The 16,752-nt window shown below is 41.7% G+C and overlaps 3 protein-coding genes across 3 annotated transcripts; all 3 read right to left on the reverse strand.

Moving 5' to 3' along the window:
* Positions 1-87: 87 nt before the first annotated feature.
* Positions 88-4,309, reverse strand: cdk21 (cyclin-dependent kinase 21; the record flags this gene model as incomplete). Its single annotated transcript, XM_084570228.1, has 7 exons — positions 88-856; positions 1,870-2,002; positions 3,009-3,059; positions 3,192-3,301; positions 3,455-3,622; positions 3,703-3,835; positions 4,080-4,309. 7 exons carry the CDS (start codon positions 4,307-4,309, stop codon positions 779-781), a joined length of 903 nt encoding a protein of 300 aa, XP_084426354.1. The 3' UTR covers positions 88-778.
* Positions 4,310-4,879: 570 nt separating this feature from the next.
* Positions 4,880-11,676, reverse strand: LOC311507072 (all-trans-retinol 13,14-reductase-like). Its single transcript, XM_084571276.1, has 11 exons — positions 10,976-11,676; positions 10,310-10,492; positions 9,905-10,146; positions 8,943-9,144; positions 8,664-8,861; positions 8,451-8,570; positions 8,230-8,368; positions 7,808-7,917; positions 6,292-6,461; positions 5,577-5,736; positions 4,880-5,485 (listed from the first exon to the last, which is right to left on the reverse strand). Exons 1-11 carry the CDS (start codon positions 11,133-11,135, stop codon positions 5,343-5,345), a joined length of 1,827 nt encoding a protein of 608 aa, XP_084427402.1. The 5' UTR covers positions 11,136-11,676; the 3' UTR covers positions 4,880-5,342.
* A 422-nt stretch (positions 11,677-12,098) lies between these two features.
* On the reverse strand, positions 12,099-16,667 carry LOC311507231 (all-trans-retinol 13,14-reductase-like). The gene is made up of 11 exons (XM_084571499.1): positions 16,442-16,667; positions 15,734-15,916; positions 15,348-15,589; positions 15,022-15,223; positions 14,743-14,940; positions 14,530-14,649; positions 14,010-14,148; positions 13,532-13,641; positions 13,251-13,420; positions 12,705-12,864; positions 12,099-12,614 (listed from the first exon to the last, which is right to left on the reverse strand). The coding sequence occupies exons 1-11, from the start codon at positions 16,599-16,601 to the stop codon at positions 12,466-12,468; spliced, it is 1,833 nt and encodes a 610-aa protein (XP_084427625.1). The 5' UTR covers positions 16,602-16,667; the 3' UTR covers positions 12,099-12,465.
* Between the last annotated feature and the right edge of the window lie 85 nt (positions 16,668-16,752).

The raw sequence follows: 16,752 nt of genomic DNA on the forward strand, positions 1-16,752 counted from the left end.
AAGTTAAATTATTTTACAAACATTACAAACATTTAACCTTATTGTATTCAAATGCAGAAGCAGATGTGAGAGGCAGCTGTTTATAGAAATGTTTCTTCACTGAACAGTTTAACTCACGTAAAAAAATATCTGTCAATACAAACATAAATACAGATGTAATCGGCTCTGATTACACCATAAATATCTTCACAAAAATATCAAAAATAAAGTGTTACATGTCCTCATCCATACAAGTCTGGAAAAAAACTTTTTTGAAACATAAAGGACATATCTCACCAACTCAAAAGCTTTCAAAATTGTGTTCGGTGGCATTTAACCAGATAGAAGAGTAACACTCAACAAAGTAGGACTACATTTTGTGAAAAAAACACAAATCTAAATCAAAGAACAAAAACTGCTCCTTCATTCACGTGAACACAGTCAAATTTAGAAATAAAACTAAGTATTTAAAACTATCAAGAGGCAATTGCCTCAAACATACTTCCTGTTTTGGGATATTATCAAAATACGTACCAAGTTATACAAGTCAGGCCTTTCATATTTAGTGATGGTCAAAAGGAGTAAAACCTCAAACTAAACCACAGTCTACCAAAATAAAACTTTAACTCTCTCAAAGCCAATCAAACAAGCCATGCTCGGAACAAAGCATACAGCTGATTTTATGGCACTATGTTTTTGTTTTGTTTTGTTTTTTTAAAAGTTGATTGCAGATTGCCGGAAGATCAGAGCAGCGGGATGTGAATTTCTCCTCCTTCCACTCTTCATCCAATTGAACTCTTCAGTGGTTCGCAAAGAAAGGATGGGCCAGGGCTTTGGCGGCTGAGATGCGGCCACTCGGTCTGAATGCCAAACATTTCTGCAGGTAAGAAGATGCACCACCTTATAAACATATTGGAGGGAGGCCAGCTGATGTTAGTCCCCTGTATAAATGCTCGGCTACTTGCCCTGATCTGTCCACCCAGCAGCTCAACATACAGCAAAACAAATATTTAGGAGTTCTGGTCATGCACAAGAGCAAGCAGCTGTGCAAACAGGAATGCTGTTTTTTTAGCCTAACGAGCAGCATTGTTCTGGGGATGGCAGCTGATCCACCACTTTGGTACAAAATGAAAACACCTCACTTTAGGTTGGATGGATTGATGTTTGATTTAAATGTTCATGTATCTCTCAAGATAAACAGCAACGTTTTGGGCGATCCAGATTTTTGATTTGTCATTGTGGGTATAATTTGTCCTGCTTTGGTTTAAAAAAACATAAAGTATTTCCATCAGCCTCAACATGCTAAATAGATAACATTAAATCACTAACAGTTTAAACTGAGGTAAACCTGTGCTCGGCATCAGCTAAACATGTGCCACTGTGCCTAAACGTAGCGTAATGGCTCCCACCATGGCTGTAGATTCTTTTATGGAAATTATTGTGAAATGTATGTATCGGTTTGTCAACCTATTGCATCGGTGCTACTCATTTTTTGTCTTCTTTATCTCTACAGTAAAGTATATTTACTACCTAACTGTTCCAAAGTGCATTTATTTAGTCTGGTTTAAAATTAAAACTAAAGAAGCAGTGTTCTTTGACCGTGTCCAAAATCTCTCCATGTTTACTGTGCACTGCATTATATTTTATCCACCTCTGTTTTATGTGAGTTTGAATTTATTCTGTATATGCCCTTATAATCCCCACATAGCGACAACAACAAAATGTTATTGGCAATTTATGAACGAGAAACTAGTATGCAGTGATGAAAATGACATTGCTTACAATACTGCAAACTATTTAGTGTGGTCTATCAGTGAGGAGGCAATTTGGACACAGCTGCAGTGTGAAACGTGAACTTTGCGACATAAACACAAACACAGATGCGCTCACAGACAGCAGGTCGTTCTCGTCTGGGCTCAGGTTGGGCAGCAGCTTGGCGCAGGAGACTTTGGGTCCCCACTTGACCGAGTATGAGATCAGGCTGTCCTCAGGCCAGTCCTCCTCACTGGGCAAACCAATCACCCTGACAAGCATGAAACAAGGAGCCACTGAACAGCAGCAGAGGCCAGAAATGTAAAAGCTACTCTGACATTATACAGAAGAAATCTAATCTAAAAGTAGGCAATAAAAAGCTCTCTTCATTTTTTGCTCTGTAGCAGCTGTCAGAAGGTTCTGTGCCAAAACTGACTGTCTATCTTCACTAAAGGCCCAGTTCCAGCTGAAGAAGAGCAGCACCCAAACATGATGCGGCCACCACCATGCTTCACCGTTGTTATGGTGTCCTTTTGATTTTCTTTTATAGCTTTGAGCAAAAAGCTCAGTCTTGTTCTCATCTTCTCATTTTTCCTCAAGGTTCTAGAAGAGTGATATGAGTTGATTTTTTTTTCCATTAGAAAATGCTGGCATCTTGCCACCCTACCCCATAGCCCAGACATAACAGCGAGATAGTTTTCACACGTAGGGAGCAATCAATACTTGCCAGAAAGAGGTGCAGATTCTTTAATGTTGTTGTCAGCATCCTGACAGCTTCCCTGGCCAGTTTTCTTTGTCTTCTCATCAATTTTTGACGACTTCAGTTTTTGATCACGTCACTGCTGTGCCATGTTTTTTTTCACTTGCTTATCTCCAGTTTTCAATGGTATCTAATGCCTTGGAGATGTTTTTGTAGCACTCACTTGAGCGATACCTTCCAACAATGAGACCTTTTTGAAGCTCTTTGAGGGCCATAGTTCTTGTAGTATCATGCACCCAAGAAGACCAGAAAAATCATTCAAGAAGAGCTCAGATTTTGTCTGAATTTTTTGGAAGTGTGATCACACAGGAGCTATATGAGAATTTGATTCTGAAAATAGCCACATGTAACATCAAGGGTGTTCACTGATTTGATACCCACTATACTTCATTATGACAGTGTGATAACTTGGTTCCATGGTTGTATTAATCATTAAATAAGAACATCATCACTGCCTGATTTTCAGTGGAGCAAACCCAGATGATTAGATGCCTAAAGGAAGAACAAAAATACTCACTCGAAGATTTTCTGCAGCTGCTGCACCTCTGTGTATCCTTGAAACAACGGTCTGTGGGATAGAAGAAGAACAAGGCTCAGTGAAAATCCCACGGCAGCTTCATTTGCGTCTTCACAGCTGTTCAGAACTTTTTCACCGGCCTGAAATATTTCCTCCAGCCAAACACGACTGAGACGTCCTTACCTCAAGAGGAAGAGCTCGGCAAAGATGCAACCGACGCTCCACATGTCCACTGAGGACATGTAAACAGAGTTCAGCAGCACCTCAGGAGCTCGATACCACAGTGTTACCACCTGATCAGAAAGAGCGAGGGAAGGAAATTAGAAAATAAAGACACACAGGCAGGGTTGGAACAAGTGACAAAAGAACATTTCTCACCTCAGGCAAAGGAACAGACAGAAATACAGCTCAGGAGAGTAGCATTTAATATTAGATATCAAGCTTACACCAGGAGTAAGAGCAATATTGAAGGTGTGGATCCGTGCTAGTCCAAAGTCTGCAATCTTGATTTCTCCATGGCTGCTAACCAGGACGTTTTCTGGTTTTAAGTCACGGTGCAGCACCATGTTTGTGTGTAAGAAGTCCAGTCCTCGCAGCAGCTGCAGCATCACATCCTGGGAGCAGCACGGCAAAGAATTACTATTATATCTCAAGAGCTGAGATGGTAAAATAGAATCAGATCATGAGTCCATACCTTAATGGAGGCACGGCTCAGTCCAGAAGCTGTGACCTTTGAGAGGAAGGAGGTCAGATCCTGGTCAACGTACTCCAGCACCATAGTGAGGTCCAGGCTCTTTCCCGCAGATGCAACAGATGCATCCAGCAGCCTGCAGAGTGAACAAGGCCACAGTGTTTGAACAAAGCATTGCACCAGTAGAGAATGTTTAAGGATGTTTAGAATTATGCAAGCATGTAGATGCATTTGAGAAATAACATCGAATGGACTCGATTTTGAAATCAAAAAATTGGTTGCAGACTCTAAAATTGTGCTTTTAAGAAAATATTAAGGCATAAAAAGAGCAAACACCACGTTGCTTTTTAATGAGTAAGATAAATAAGATGAGAACCTACTTGACTATGTTAGGATGGCTGAAGTGCTCCATTCTGCGCAGCAGCGCCACCTCTCGGATCATGAAGGTAGGGATCCCGTTCTGCAGCGTGTCCCCGCGGATGTTGTACTTTTTAACCGCCAGGAGGCGCTGTTTGCCCCCCACCTCTCTGGCTTTGTACACTTTACCGTAGGAGCCTTGTCCTACTTCTGCCAGGATCTCGTAGCGCAGAGGTTTCGCGCAGACGTTCATTGTCCTCCACGTTCAAACTAAATTAACCTGAACTTTACAGAAAAATGTCCACTTTAGGATGGCAGCTGTCACATAGCTTAGAACCCCTTCACCTAACCTAGCTGGGGTCAGAGTAAGCTAGCTAAGGAGGCCATGTACATTAAATGTGTATGTTAGCTAGCAGCTATTCATCAGCTGTCAGGGCAGCACAGACACACACCACCTGTAATAACGCCGTTTTAGACACACTTAACAAGCCTTTAATTACTTGTACCTCTATTTGTGGCGCTTTTACTTTACCTGAAAATCCTGTGCGCAATTCCGCCACCATCTCCCGGCGGCAGCAGGAAAAAGTTTCTACATAACTGTCAGAAAATGATGAGAAAATCACACCCCTTTTATTGGCCAACTAATCAGAAAGCTCAGAATGAGAAAAAAGAAAGCGTGATTCATCGGAGCAGACCACCTTCCTCCACTGCTCCATTTTTAAAGTAGTGGCTAATCGGTAATTGTTGACAATAAACAAAAAAAGAATAAGTAAATATAAACAATACGTCTGATTAATGCTTGCGTTAAAGACATACAGTGTAAAGTGAACTGATGGGACATTCAGAAAAGGAAAAAAAAGTGGGAAATTTCCACCTCTGCTGTAAGAAATTATTTTTACCCACTGAGAAAATATTATGAAAAACATGCACACTACACCACAGATCGAATAGCAACCAATTTATTGTTTGCTTCACATAAAAACAGACATAACATGTGGCATCATAGAGTTAAGTGCATGGCACAAGGGTTTCACAACAAAGTGCATAGAAACAACAACACTGAGAATTAGTTGGAAAAGTTTGTTAGCTTGGGTGCGTGCAGATGGATGGTTGAAAACTGTGCATGTCCCATTATATAAACTGCATGAATGAGTGTAGGCCTGAATGTAGTAGCTGCCATAAAAATAAAGGCAATACAGTAGTAATTTTAGCATTGTGGATTCACTTGTAAGATCAGTCAAACGTTCAGTAAGAGCTATACTGTCTTGTACAGTTCTGTTCTGTTCTTACTGCAATTTTGATTTGCTAGATTTTGCTCTCTTTGCCAAGGCGATGCCGTCCAGGTGGAGGTTGCGGTTCAGAATGACCGAGCCACAGGTGAGAGCTCCAGCGAGGGCGCCAGCAAGACCGCACGAGAACACATCTTGACCTGAGGAGCGAAAGAACGAAGAGCAGGACATTCAGCAGGAGTGTGTCTTTAAAATCAACAGGATGACTGGATGATGTGGTGCCGCACAGACCTGTCAGGTAGAGGTTCTTCAGGGGAGTCTGAGGTCTCACTGTAGCGTTGAGTTCAGGGGTGAAGCGGGCGATGCCATGATCCGCTCCGTAGATCTCACCTTTGGGGGTTCCGATGTAGTGTGTGTTCGTGATGGGGGTTCCAGCATCAATGTACTCAATCTGCACAGAAGAAACAAGCACATCAGTGTACAATATATATCTTAAATTTAACCGACAATGCCTGCTTATGATTATTTTTGCTATCTGACAGTTCTTTGCACGGTTAATCCATTATTCATGTGAAATTGCTGCGAAAATAGTGGGAAAATATTATTTTCCACAGCACAAAGTGATGTTATTTCAGATGTCTGGCCAACCATCCAAAACTTGAGAACAGGAAGATTATGTCAGGTCAAAACAAAGTATTTTTGACAACTTTGTGCAGACGATTGTGCAAAGATTGAGTCCCAGTAATTTAATGAGACATCAAGGGTTTAAAATACCCTCAAAGATCAGAAACACCTGTCACGGTAATGAGGACAGTTCAGTTTCTGCAGCATTGATTGACCAGATTTTGATGCAGAGGGTTTCATGCTATAGGAGCAAACAAAGGGCTATGTTTTTAGTAAATGTACAGCATATAGATTAGGTGCTGCTGAACCCTGCTGAGTGAGCCTTACCTCACCACTCAATAATTTACTATCATGAGGTAATGAGACGTGAGATTTCCTTCACCTTGTCTCTGGTGATCTTGGGGAACATTTCCATCACCACCTCCAGAAGAGAGTCAATGAAGGCCTGTTTCAGCTCTTTGTAGTCTGGGCCTCTGTTTGTCACTTTGCCGTCCTTCCACTCCTCAAACCATGCGTAGTTGGCAAAACTGACCAGGCTCAAAGTAGACTTTCCTGGTGTGAAGAAAACAAATGAGATAATGTGTGAGTAAACAGTTTATGAATGAACTAAGCACCAGTGTGACAACGCACAATTAATGTTCTCTATCAAAGGCACTTGATCACCATCAATCATTTCAAACTTTGCCCTTTAAAGCTTCAGAACAGTTCAAATCTTTAGGCGCCAGTGTCACAAAAACATTTGCATGAGGACTTCTCAAAACTATCCAAACAAACAATGCAAGAGTTGCAGAGACGGCCCTATATTCCTCTATCATTAGCTGGAGGAATCAATATTAGCAACACGACCAACCTCCAACATTTCTTTTCCTGTATCAATGCATCCCAACATGTACTACAAAAGGATTATTTCATAGCTTGGAAGGGAGCGCTGCAGACTTGACTGCAGTAGGCCAGATCAGCAGGAGGAATGGGATTCCAGCTTTATTACTGGGCGAGTAATGTGGGGATGGTATCCTGCTAGCTGCATGCCTAAGCTCCAACACATGTGAAGGGTGGAGGAATAGTGTCGACGGCCCTCTTGTATTGCGGGCTAACTATTCTGAGCTCTTACAGCTGTGTCTCCTGAGTCATTAGAAAGGCCAGTGGTCTCTCACACACATTGGAGAACACTGCAGACTGACTGGGTCTCTCAGTTAAAAGATAAATGTAATATAGCTTGGTTGCACTTTTTAAATTCTCTATCTAATCCTAACTCCCCAAACCAGTCAGCAATAGAATTTCTATTTCTACAAGACCCACACAGTAAAGGAGTTATAAGCTAAATATATGAAGACCTGAGTCAATACACAGAAACCTTGGCATGATTAAAATCTGCCTGGCATTATGGTTTAAGGAAGGGGATTACAGAAGAGCAGTGGAAGACAGCTCGAGAGCATAGCTTCAGTCTGTGTGAGTAAGGCATTTCCAGTTTAAGGTAGTAGTACATATTCTAGATCCAGCATCATTAGGTGATTTGCTATGGAGCTTATTCTGGATATTATTGGAGAAATATGTTTCCGTTTTTATGAAAAAAAGACCCTTTGATTTAGATTCTTTGAAGGTATTTCTGAGAATCAGACAGTACCATAACACAAACCATTGCTGAACAGAAGCCTGCTAGCATGAATAGTGACCTTGCTTTAATGGAAACAGAAAACTGCACCAACCCAATTAGGTAAGGTCAAATTCCCTCAGAAAAATAACAGGACAGAGTCTACATGATGGGTTTGGACTTGGATCAGCTTTTTACTGCCTGCAGCGGCCTTTTGGGGATATCTCATTATTCTGAGACGCTTTGTTTTGTTATAAGATGAAAAAATACAGGTTAAAAAAAACAAACACATCTGCCGTTTCTGTACCTGGTGATCTCTCCTCCCAGGTAGGATCTTTAGCTGATGGGGAGGCCACAAACAGCACAGGTATATTTTTAGCAGACTCTTCCCTCTCTCCATTCCTATATTTCTCCACCCTGGAAAGAAGACAGGCCACTCTGGTGAATTCGCGTTAAATATAGGACCAAAAACAATATTCCTAACGGCATCCTCTGGATTTAACTGGTCAGTTTACAACACATCTTTTGCATTACATGGGTTTTTGCTCATGTATAAATGAAGTGGGTGGAGCCTTTGGGTAAACCGAGAGATGGCCAGAGCCAAAATCCCAAACTCAAGGCATATAAACTGTAGTTCACAAACCAGTGGATGACATGTGATGGCTAAGTTCGCTTATTTTTTTTTTTCGGACAGCACAAAGAGAGAATTCTAAAACAAAGTGTACATACAGTTCATCAAAATTGTTCTCTGCAAAGATCCAGTAGTTGTCTGCTTTCAGGCCCAGCTCCTCTTTGGTACCATTCAGACCGATGAAAACATTCAGGCCACCATCACCATGCTTCATCATACTCAGCTGCTTCTGAATGGCTGTAAGACAGGAGAGCCACAGGACAAAACTGTAACACTGTGGACCTTCGAGGCTTACAAATCAAATTAAGCACTTTCTGACCTGGCATGGCCTGGAGGTCTTTGGGCAGCAGCTTCTGGTAGGTGTTAAAGATCCCAGCGTTAGAGATGACCATAGGAGCATGGATATGGACTTCCTCCTGACCCTTCATGACGCTCACCCCTGAAACCATACAAGACAAATGCAAAGAATCATCTCCTCTGTGGGATCTGAAAGACGTGAGTGTGTGTAGAAAAACTGAGGAATCACACCCACCACAAGCTTCCTTGGCATCATTGAATAAGATGCGGTTGACTGGAGCTCGAACCAGAACAGCTCCCCCTGCCTTCTCAACGATGGGGATCATATGGTAGGCAATTTCACTGGCACCACCTTTGGGATACCAGGCTCCATTCAGGTAGTGGCTAACCGGTAAAGTGTGCATGGAAAAGCTGGCATCTTTTGGGATGTTACCTGGACATCAGAGATAGGACACTGTCAGCAGTGTGCTGGAGAATAATGTGGTTATGGCCACAGGACTTCAGCTGAACCTACCATAGGTGCCAAAGATGTAGCTGAAGACAGCCCTGAGGTCCTTGTTCTCTGTCAGTTCATTGACCACGTCTGTCAGGCTGCGGGACGCCATTTTAAAGAAGAAGGAGAGACGTTTGGCGAGGCCAGTGTAGACCAAGAACTTGGCCAAGGGGACGGGGCAGACCTTTAGCACAGCGAAGAGCCAAACACCCCATGAAGTTTTCTGAAGAGAAAACACACAGGTGAAGGTTGCAGTAAACCACAATAGACACTTGAGAGTGATCCAATTCATTTTGTTTCTGTAATCACTTTTATTTACTTATTGCTCATTTATGTATTTGATCCTAACTATATCTATATTCTACAGATGCACTTTCAACTATCTCCTGAAGGTTTAATACATGCATTATTCTTACTAATGAAATGCTTGACAGAAACTTCATGTTTTATCGTAATGCAAATGTTAACACAAGTTCTCTTTCTTTTTTAATGAATTCCTTCCTATTTTGTCTTCCTTTTTTAATTCCTGCAGCAACATCTACACTGTGCTGCATTCTTGCAAATTCATTCATTCACAGGCTGGAGCCCACCCCAGGTGTCATTGGGCGAGAGGCAGGGTACACGATTCTGAGATAAAGAGGGTCACATTTATTTATCTGTGTGACAAAGCAAAGCGCTTTGGCAACCCAGTCTCTGTGAAATTGCGTAACACTGCTAATAAGAGACCTTGCTGGTTAGTCTGACCTTTGCTTTACCATCTGCTGAGCGACAACATCGACAGAAGTCTGGATAATGATACTAAAGTGCAATGGGACAAAGGGCATTTCCAAGCTGTGATACTGACTTAAACTAGACAAAACAAGTGGCCTGACCATGGGTGAAATAGTAGATGTAATGTTGTTGATAATGTTGATACATGTGACTGAATGAAAGCATCGGCTAAGCTTGATTACAAAAAAAACTGTAATGCAACAGAATGTTACCTTGACCAGCCTCATGTACTCATCGATGGCCTTCTCCTCTCCAGGAAAACACTTCTTCAGCTCCTCAAGGTAGCGAGCCTTGCCGCTGTAGATGGGGTAGTGACGCCGGTTTTCTGGAGGTCCCAGCACGATGTGGTCAAACGGGTTGTCCAGAGGCTCCCACTGTAGCTGCCCGTTGGTCATCTGGTCCAGCGTGCAGCGAAACGGCATGTGATCCAACAGCTCGCCGATGTAGTGGATTCCTGTTGGACAAAGACAACATGGCCTTCATTTCATGCTTTATGCGCACATATTTCCATTTCCTCATAGTAACTAACTGAGAGGGGACTTTGGATATGTTTTTGATGTTGCTGATGATTTTCTTTTCTAATACAGATTTAAAGGAAAAAGAGCCACTCCTCTCACCAACATCAAACTCAAAGCCCTTCTCAGTGAATGTGTGGCAGCATCCTCCAGCCCGATCGTGCTGCTCCAGAACCAAGACTTTCTTCCCAACTTTGGCTAGCATCACAGCAAGCCCGAGTCCACCGATCCCACTGCCGATGATGATGGCGTCAAGGTTGTCCGGCACTTTACCGGCCACAAAACCTAAAAATGTCAACACGAAATACTGAAACGACATCACGGCTGTGGCAAGAAATTGGACAGTTCCAGAGCAAATGACGTTTACCATCACATTAATATATCAGCACTTGGTGTCAACACCACACATGAAGAACACTCTGTTACTGTTTAATGGCACTATTATAAATATTCTTGTGTTTTTGGATTGATGGAGTTGTCACTTTGGATTATCAGAAACACATATTAAATGTTATTATTTGGGCCTTTTGTTTTGCTTGCAAATTTTGCCTCAACTTGTTAACTAAATGCATAATAACGTCTTTTGTGGTTTTATATTACTCCCTCTCAATAAACTTACCTTTCACATTATTGGACAAACTAAAATCACCTTAAAAAAATGTTTTCTTTTGTGTAATCCACTTTAGACCCGCAGAACTCAACATATTACGATATGCATGGATTTTTCAAGACAAAAGTTCAGTTTAAATGAACAGATAAATAACTCACCTTGCTTCAACACTTTATTTTTCTCTTTCGGGTCGTGAACCATCTTTTTCAATGGTTCACGAGTATCCCTCTCAAAGGGATTCGGTCCGGACCTGCTGAAGGCATATTTCAATATAAACAAGACCAAAACTACGCAAATAATCGGCACAATGAGCGACATTGTCACAGTTCAACGCAGCTGAAATTAACTAAAGTCCTTATTCTCCTCGTGCGTGCTTCCTTGTTATGCTCACGAAGACCACGCCCACACAATGGAGAATTGAAAAAACTGGCCAATCAGAGCCTTGCTTTTAGAAACACCAGGCTGCTGCGACCAATCAGCGAATAGTGCACTTTAAGCTTGGTTGCAGGCTGATGTGGTTGCAGACGATGAAGTTCAGGTCAATAGGTTATTGATATAATGATTTAATTGGTTGCAGTAATTTTTTATTATATTACAGTATTAAAGTATAATATCATCCAGTATCTAAACCGATACATCGATGTGCAACTCTGCCAAAATTTATTTAATGATTATATTTGATAATGTGCTGACATGAATCCCAAATGAAATGAAGCATTGCAAACCGACTGCATAGAAGTATATATAATGTCTGGATAGATAAAGAAGCTGCCATTTATCTGATGTGTTCACTAACAAAATGACTGGGAATTTTAGGCCTTCTCTAACCTTGACAGAAAAGGCGCCATTGTTTAGACTCTAGTCTCTGTTTATCCTTGCTACATATCAGCAGTTCGGGTTCATTCAAGTATTTTTCTTTATCAATTAAACCAGAAGTATCTTCACAAAAATATCAAATATTAAGCGTTATATTTTCTCAAATGCGTACTGGAAAAAAAAATAAAAATCTTCAGTGAGCAATCAATTAAAAACAATCAACAACATGAATGTCTACTTTAATCCTGAGTGCACTTTGGGCACCGTCTGCCAGCAAAAGCAGGAAAATCCTTGAAAAACTCTCATACAATGACGAGAAGATAAACTAATCAGAAAGCTGAAGATAAAAAGAGAACCACCATCCTCTATTGCTCCATAATTTTTCCATTTTTGTGCAAGACTGCAATGCTGACAGAAAAGATTTTCACCGGCTGAGAAAGTATAGTGAAAAATATACACTACATGTCAGGTTGTAACCATTTTATTGCTTGCACCTTTTCATTTATATCAAAACTGAAAAAACAAACATATGCATTTATTAGCCAGAGTTAAGTAAACAAGTTGCATAGAAGTTCCAAAATTGTGACTGTCTCACAAGAATGGTTGCATGTTAGCTTAGATGATTTAATCCAACCCAACTTAAATGAGCGCAGCAATGAATGTTTAAAGGCAGAGAGAGCTTAGGGCTGGAAGAGTTGGCTTTGAAAAGTTCCACTTATTTTAGCATTATTGACTCATTTGTAACATCAGTCACACTTCCAGTATGACTCTGAGCTCTAGTGTTGCATTACAGTTGTGTTTAATTGCAATATATAACTGAAGCTGAATGTTGTTACTCCCCTTTCAATTTGTCGTTCATAAATTTGGTTTTCTTTGCCAAGGCGATGGCGTCCAGGTGGAGGTTGCGGTTCAGAATGACCGAGCCACAGGTGAGAGCTCCAGCGAGGGCGCCAGCGAAACCGCACAAGAACACATCTTGACCTGAGGAACGAAATAATGAAGAGAGATACATTCAGCCGAGTGTGTCTTAAAACTCAACACGATGACTGAATGATGTGGTGCGGCACAGACCTGTCAGGTAGAGGTTCTTCAGGGGAGTCTGAGGTCTCACTGTAGCGTTGAGTTCAGGGCTGAAGCGGGCGACGCCATGATCCGCTCCGTAGATCTCACCTTTTGGGGCTCCGATGTAGTGTGTGTTTGTGATGGGGGTTCCAGCATCAATGTACTCAACCTGCACAGAAGAAACAAGCACATCAATGTACAAGATTTTCGGTCATTCAAGTCAATGATGGCAACTGTGGAGAGTTGAGGTTTTTATTAGGAACAACTGTGTTCCTATGTGCCCACTTGAAACTAACACGACTAGGGTCAATTTAGGTACCCAATACTCACCTGCAGTTACAGGAATTTAGTCAGATTAATCCAGTCGTGTCCTACTTTTGCACAATTAGAGGTTCTCTAACAACTGGGTGAACTGGATGAAACAATTTGGAGACAGGTGTTAAGACCTCGCTATAAGTGCTGTGTCAGTCCACTTCAAACTTCTAGAGTTTTAAGCAATGGGAGTCTGTCTAAAAATATACTCTTGCAAGGTAATGAGAAGTGAGATTTCTTCACCTTGTCTCTGGTGATCTTGGGGAGCACATCCATCACCACCTCCAGAACACAGTCAATGAAGGCTTGTTTCAGCTCTTTGTAGTCGGCCCCTCTGTTTGTCACTTTGTCGTCCTTCCACTCCTCAAACCATGCGTAGTTGGCAAAACTGACCAGGCTCAAAGTAGACTTTCCTGGTGTGAAGAAAAAAGGACAATGTTTAAAAAATAAAAAAAAATAAATAGGACAAAACTTTGCTCTGGGGTCAAGAGAGGGGTCTTTGTAAACCGCTCACGTCTCTGTACCTGGTGATCTCTCCTCCCAGGTAGGATCTTTAGCTGATGGAGAGGCCACAAACAGCAGAGGAATCTTTTTAGCAGACTCTTCCCTCTCTCCATTCATGTATTTCTCCACACTGTAAAGAAAACAGGCCATTTTGGTGAACTCATGACAATAAGGAACCAAAATCTACAAGGACTGCATTCCTTTACTGCAGCATACAGTAAATCTGTGACATGCTCAACAAGACTAAAATGAATTCGATATATAAACTCAATGAGAAATCTTCAACTGGAGAGTTTATGGTCTCAATTGATAATTTCAAGTATTCTTCAATATGGCAAGATGTTCATTGTTTTAATTATGATCACATTTAGAGTAAAATTGGACTCAACCCCTTGCTCCTCCCTGTTATCTAGGTTTACAGGCTGCAAAAAATACAAACTGGTCTAACAGAAAGGAAATATTTGGACATAATCATAATAGAAAATTAACGGCACATACAGTTCATCAAAGTTGTTCTCTGTGAAGATCCAGTAGTTGTCTGCTTTCAGGCCCAGCTCCTCTTTGGTACCATTCAGACCCAGGAAGACACTCAGGCCACCTGCACCGTTCTTCATCATACTCAGCTGCTTCTGGATGGCTGTAAGACAGGAGAGCCACAGCATACAGATAAATAACATAAAAAACTCATTTAAAAACAGAGAGTCAGCCTTCTCTTTTGAATAGAGACAAGTATCATGTTGCAGTTTCACGGCTTATAAACGAAGCTAATCAACAGCATATCAGCAGAGATTAATTAGCAAGTTTTGTAACTGTTTAACTCATCTCTGATGATTCGTAATTTCTTCTCCCAGCCTCTCAAATGTGAGGCTGCATTCTCTGTTACTGCACACTAAAAATGTGGGTTTTAGGTTGTTGATCAGAAAAAAATATATACACAAAATTGTTAACTGATAACTTAAAATAACTCTTGACCACAAATGAAAATAATCATTAGTCAGAGCACTTAGTTCTTTCTGACCTGGCATGGCCTGGAGGTCTTTGGGCAGCAGCTTCTGGTAGGTGTTGAAGATCCCAGCGTTAGAGATGACCATAGGAGCATGGATATGGACTTCCTCCTGACCCTTCATGACGCTCACACCTGAAACCATACAAGACAAATGCAAAGAATCATCCCCTCTGTTGGATCTGAATGATGTGAGTGTGTATAGAAAAACTGAGGAACCACACTCACCACAAGCTTCCTTGGCATCATTGAATAAGATGCGGTTGACCGGAGCTCGAACCAGAACAGCTCCCCCCGCCTGCTCAATGATGGGGATCATATGGTAGGCAATTTCACTGGCACCACCTTTGGGATACCAGGCTCCATTCAGGTAGTGGGTGACCAGCAAACTGTGCATAGAAAAGCTGGCATCTCTTGGGATGTTACCTGGACATCAGAGATAGGACACTGTCAGCAGTGTGGTGGAGAATAATGTGGTTATGGCCACAGGACTTCAGCTGAACCTACCATAGGTGCCAAAGATGTAGCTGAAGACAGCCCTGAGGTCCTTGTTCTCTGTCAGTTCATTGACCACGTCTGTCAGGCTGCGGGACGCCATTTTAAAGAAGAAGGAGAGATGTTTGGCGAGGCCAGTGTAAACCAAGAACTTGGCCAAGGGGAGGGGGCAGAGCTTTAGCAGAGCAAGGATCCAAACACCTCGTCCAGTTTTCTGCAGACAAAATACACATTGATGATGGGTTGAAGATATGAAAATTAAAATTGAACACATACACTGGTCTTACTAATTTAATACTTGAGTAGGAAATTCTTTTGGATAAATCAAGCAGGGCTACCTTGACCAGCCTCAGGTACTCATCGATGGCCTTCTCCTCTCCAGGGAAACACTTCTTCAGCTCCTCGGGGAAGCGAGTCCTGCCGCTGTAGATGGGGTAGCAACGTCGGTTTTCTGGAGGTCCCAGCACGACTTGGTCAAACGGGTTCTCCAGAGGTTCCCACTCTAGTTGTCCGTTGGTCATCTGGTCCAGCATGCAGCGAAACGGCTTGTGATCCAAAAGGTCTCCAATGTAGTGGATTCCTGTTGGACAAAGGCAGACAACATGACCACACAGCAAAACTAACAATTTCATGTTTGGTGTGGAAATCCTCCTATTTCATCACACTAAGTGAGGGAGAGAGGATTCTTAGTTTCATAATTTAGGGAACAAGGAACTCTTCTCACCAACATCAAACTCAAAGCCCTTCTCAGTGAATGTGTGGCAGCATCCTCCAGCCCGATCGTGCTGCTCCAGAACCAAGACTTTCTTCCCAACTTTGGCGAGCAGCACAGCAAGTCCGAGTCCACCGACCCCACTGCCGATGATGATGGCGTCCAGGTTGTCTGGCACTCTACCGGCCACAAAACCTAAAAATGTGAAAATACTGCATTACATACATTCACATAGCTAGGAATATTTGGATTCCAGGAACACAGTAACAGATTTTGGTTTAGATTATTGCTTTGGTTGTTTCACTGATAAAACTCCAGACATTCAGCTATCATAAATGTCCAAGGAAAGAATCCAAGGAAATTCTTGAAATACTTTATTTTTCATATCCTTCAAGGCTTTGTTCCATTGACTAAGTGTCACATTTTTTTTACACCAGAATTAGGTCAGTACATCTGACTTCTTCTTATTTATTTATAACTTGGATATTTAATTATATTACTTCAGGCTTAAGTTAATACCGCTGACTTTAAATAAACATTTGCTGCACAATACTTAAAAGTATTATACGTATTACTTAATATTACTTTTTTTACACCTGACCTTGCACATTAGCCAATTACTTCAACAGCAGTTCACTACAGACTAATCCACTTTAACACGACATTCAACACATTCAACATGAATTTCAGTTGTTTTTCAACTGAAACTTGAAGACTCACCTTGCTTCAACACTTTATTTTTCTCTTTCTTGTCGAAAACCTTCTTCTTCAACGGTTCACGAGTGTCCGTGTCAAAGGGGTTCGGCCCGGACCCGCTGAAGACATATTTTAATATAAGCAGGACCAAAACGACGCAAACAATAGGCACAAAGATCGACATTGTCACAGTTTGTCGGTCATGCAACGAAGAGAAATCTCCGATTCCTTCGTGCTTACTTCCTCGTTATGACCCGCCCACAAATCTGACAGTTGATAAATCTGGCCAATTAGAGCCTTTCTTTCGGCAGCGTCAGGCAGCTGTGATCAATCAA

The sequence above is a fragment of the Chelon labrosus genome (genome assembly GCF_963514085.1).
Source record: "Chelon labrosus genome assembly, chromosome: 21".
Taxonomy (NCBI): Eukaryota; Metazoa; Chordata; class Actinopteri; order Mugiliformes; family Mugilidae; genus Chelon; species Chelon labrosus.

What these genes read in the sequence shown, in the direction of transcription:
- LOC311507072 (XM_084571276.1), bottom strand. Translation starts at nt 11,135, where the DNA reads ATGTCGCTCATTGTGCCGATTATTTGCGTAGTTTTGGTCTTGTTTATA. An exon ending in GGGCTTTGAGTTTGATGTTG is followed by an intron (nt 10,147 to 10,309) that starts GTGAGAGGAGTG and finishes TTTGTCCAACAG; the next exon opens with GAATCCACTACATCGGCGAG. An exon ending in CCAAGATCACCAGAGACAAG is followed by an intron (nt 5,737 to 6,291) that starts GTGAAGGAAATC and finishes TCTTCTGTGCAG; the next exon opens with ATTGAGTACATTGATGCTGG.
- LOC311507231 (XM_084571499.1), bottom strand. Translation starts at nt 16,601, where the DNA reads ATGTCGATCTTTGTGCCTATTGTTTGCGTCGTTTTGGTCCTGCTTATA. An exon ending in CCAAGATCACCAGAGACAAG is followed by an intron (nt 12,865 to 13,250) that starts GTGAAGAAATCT and finishes TCTTCTGTGCAG; the next exon opens with GTTGAGTACATTGATGCTGG. An exon ending in GAAGAACCTCTACCTGACAG is followed by an intron (nt 12,615 to 12,704) that starts GTCTGTGCCGCA and finishes TTCGTTCCTCAG; the next exon opens with GTCAAGATGTGTTCTTGTGC.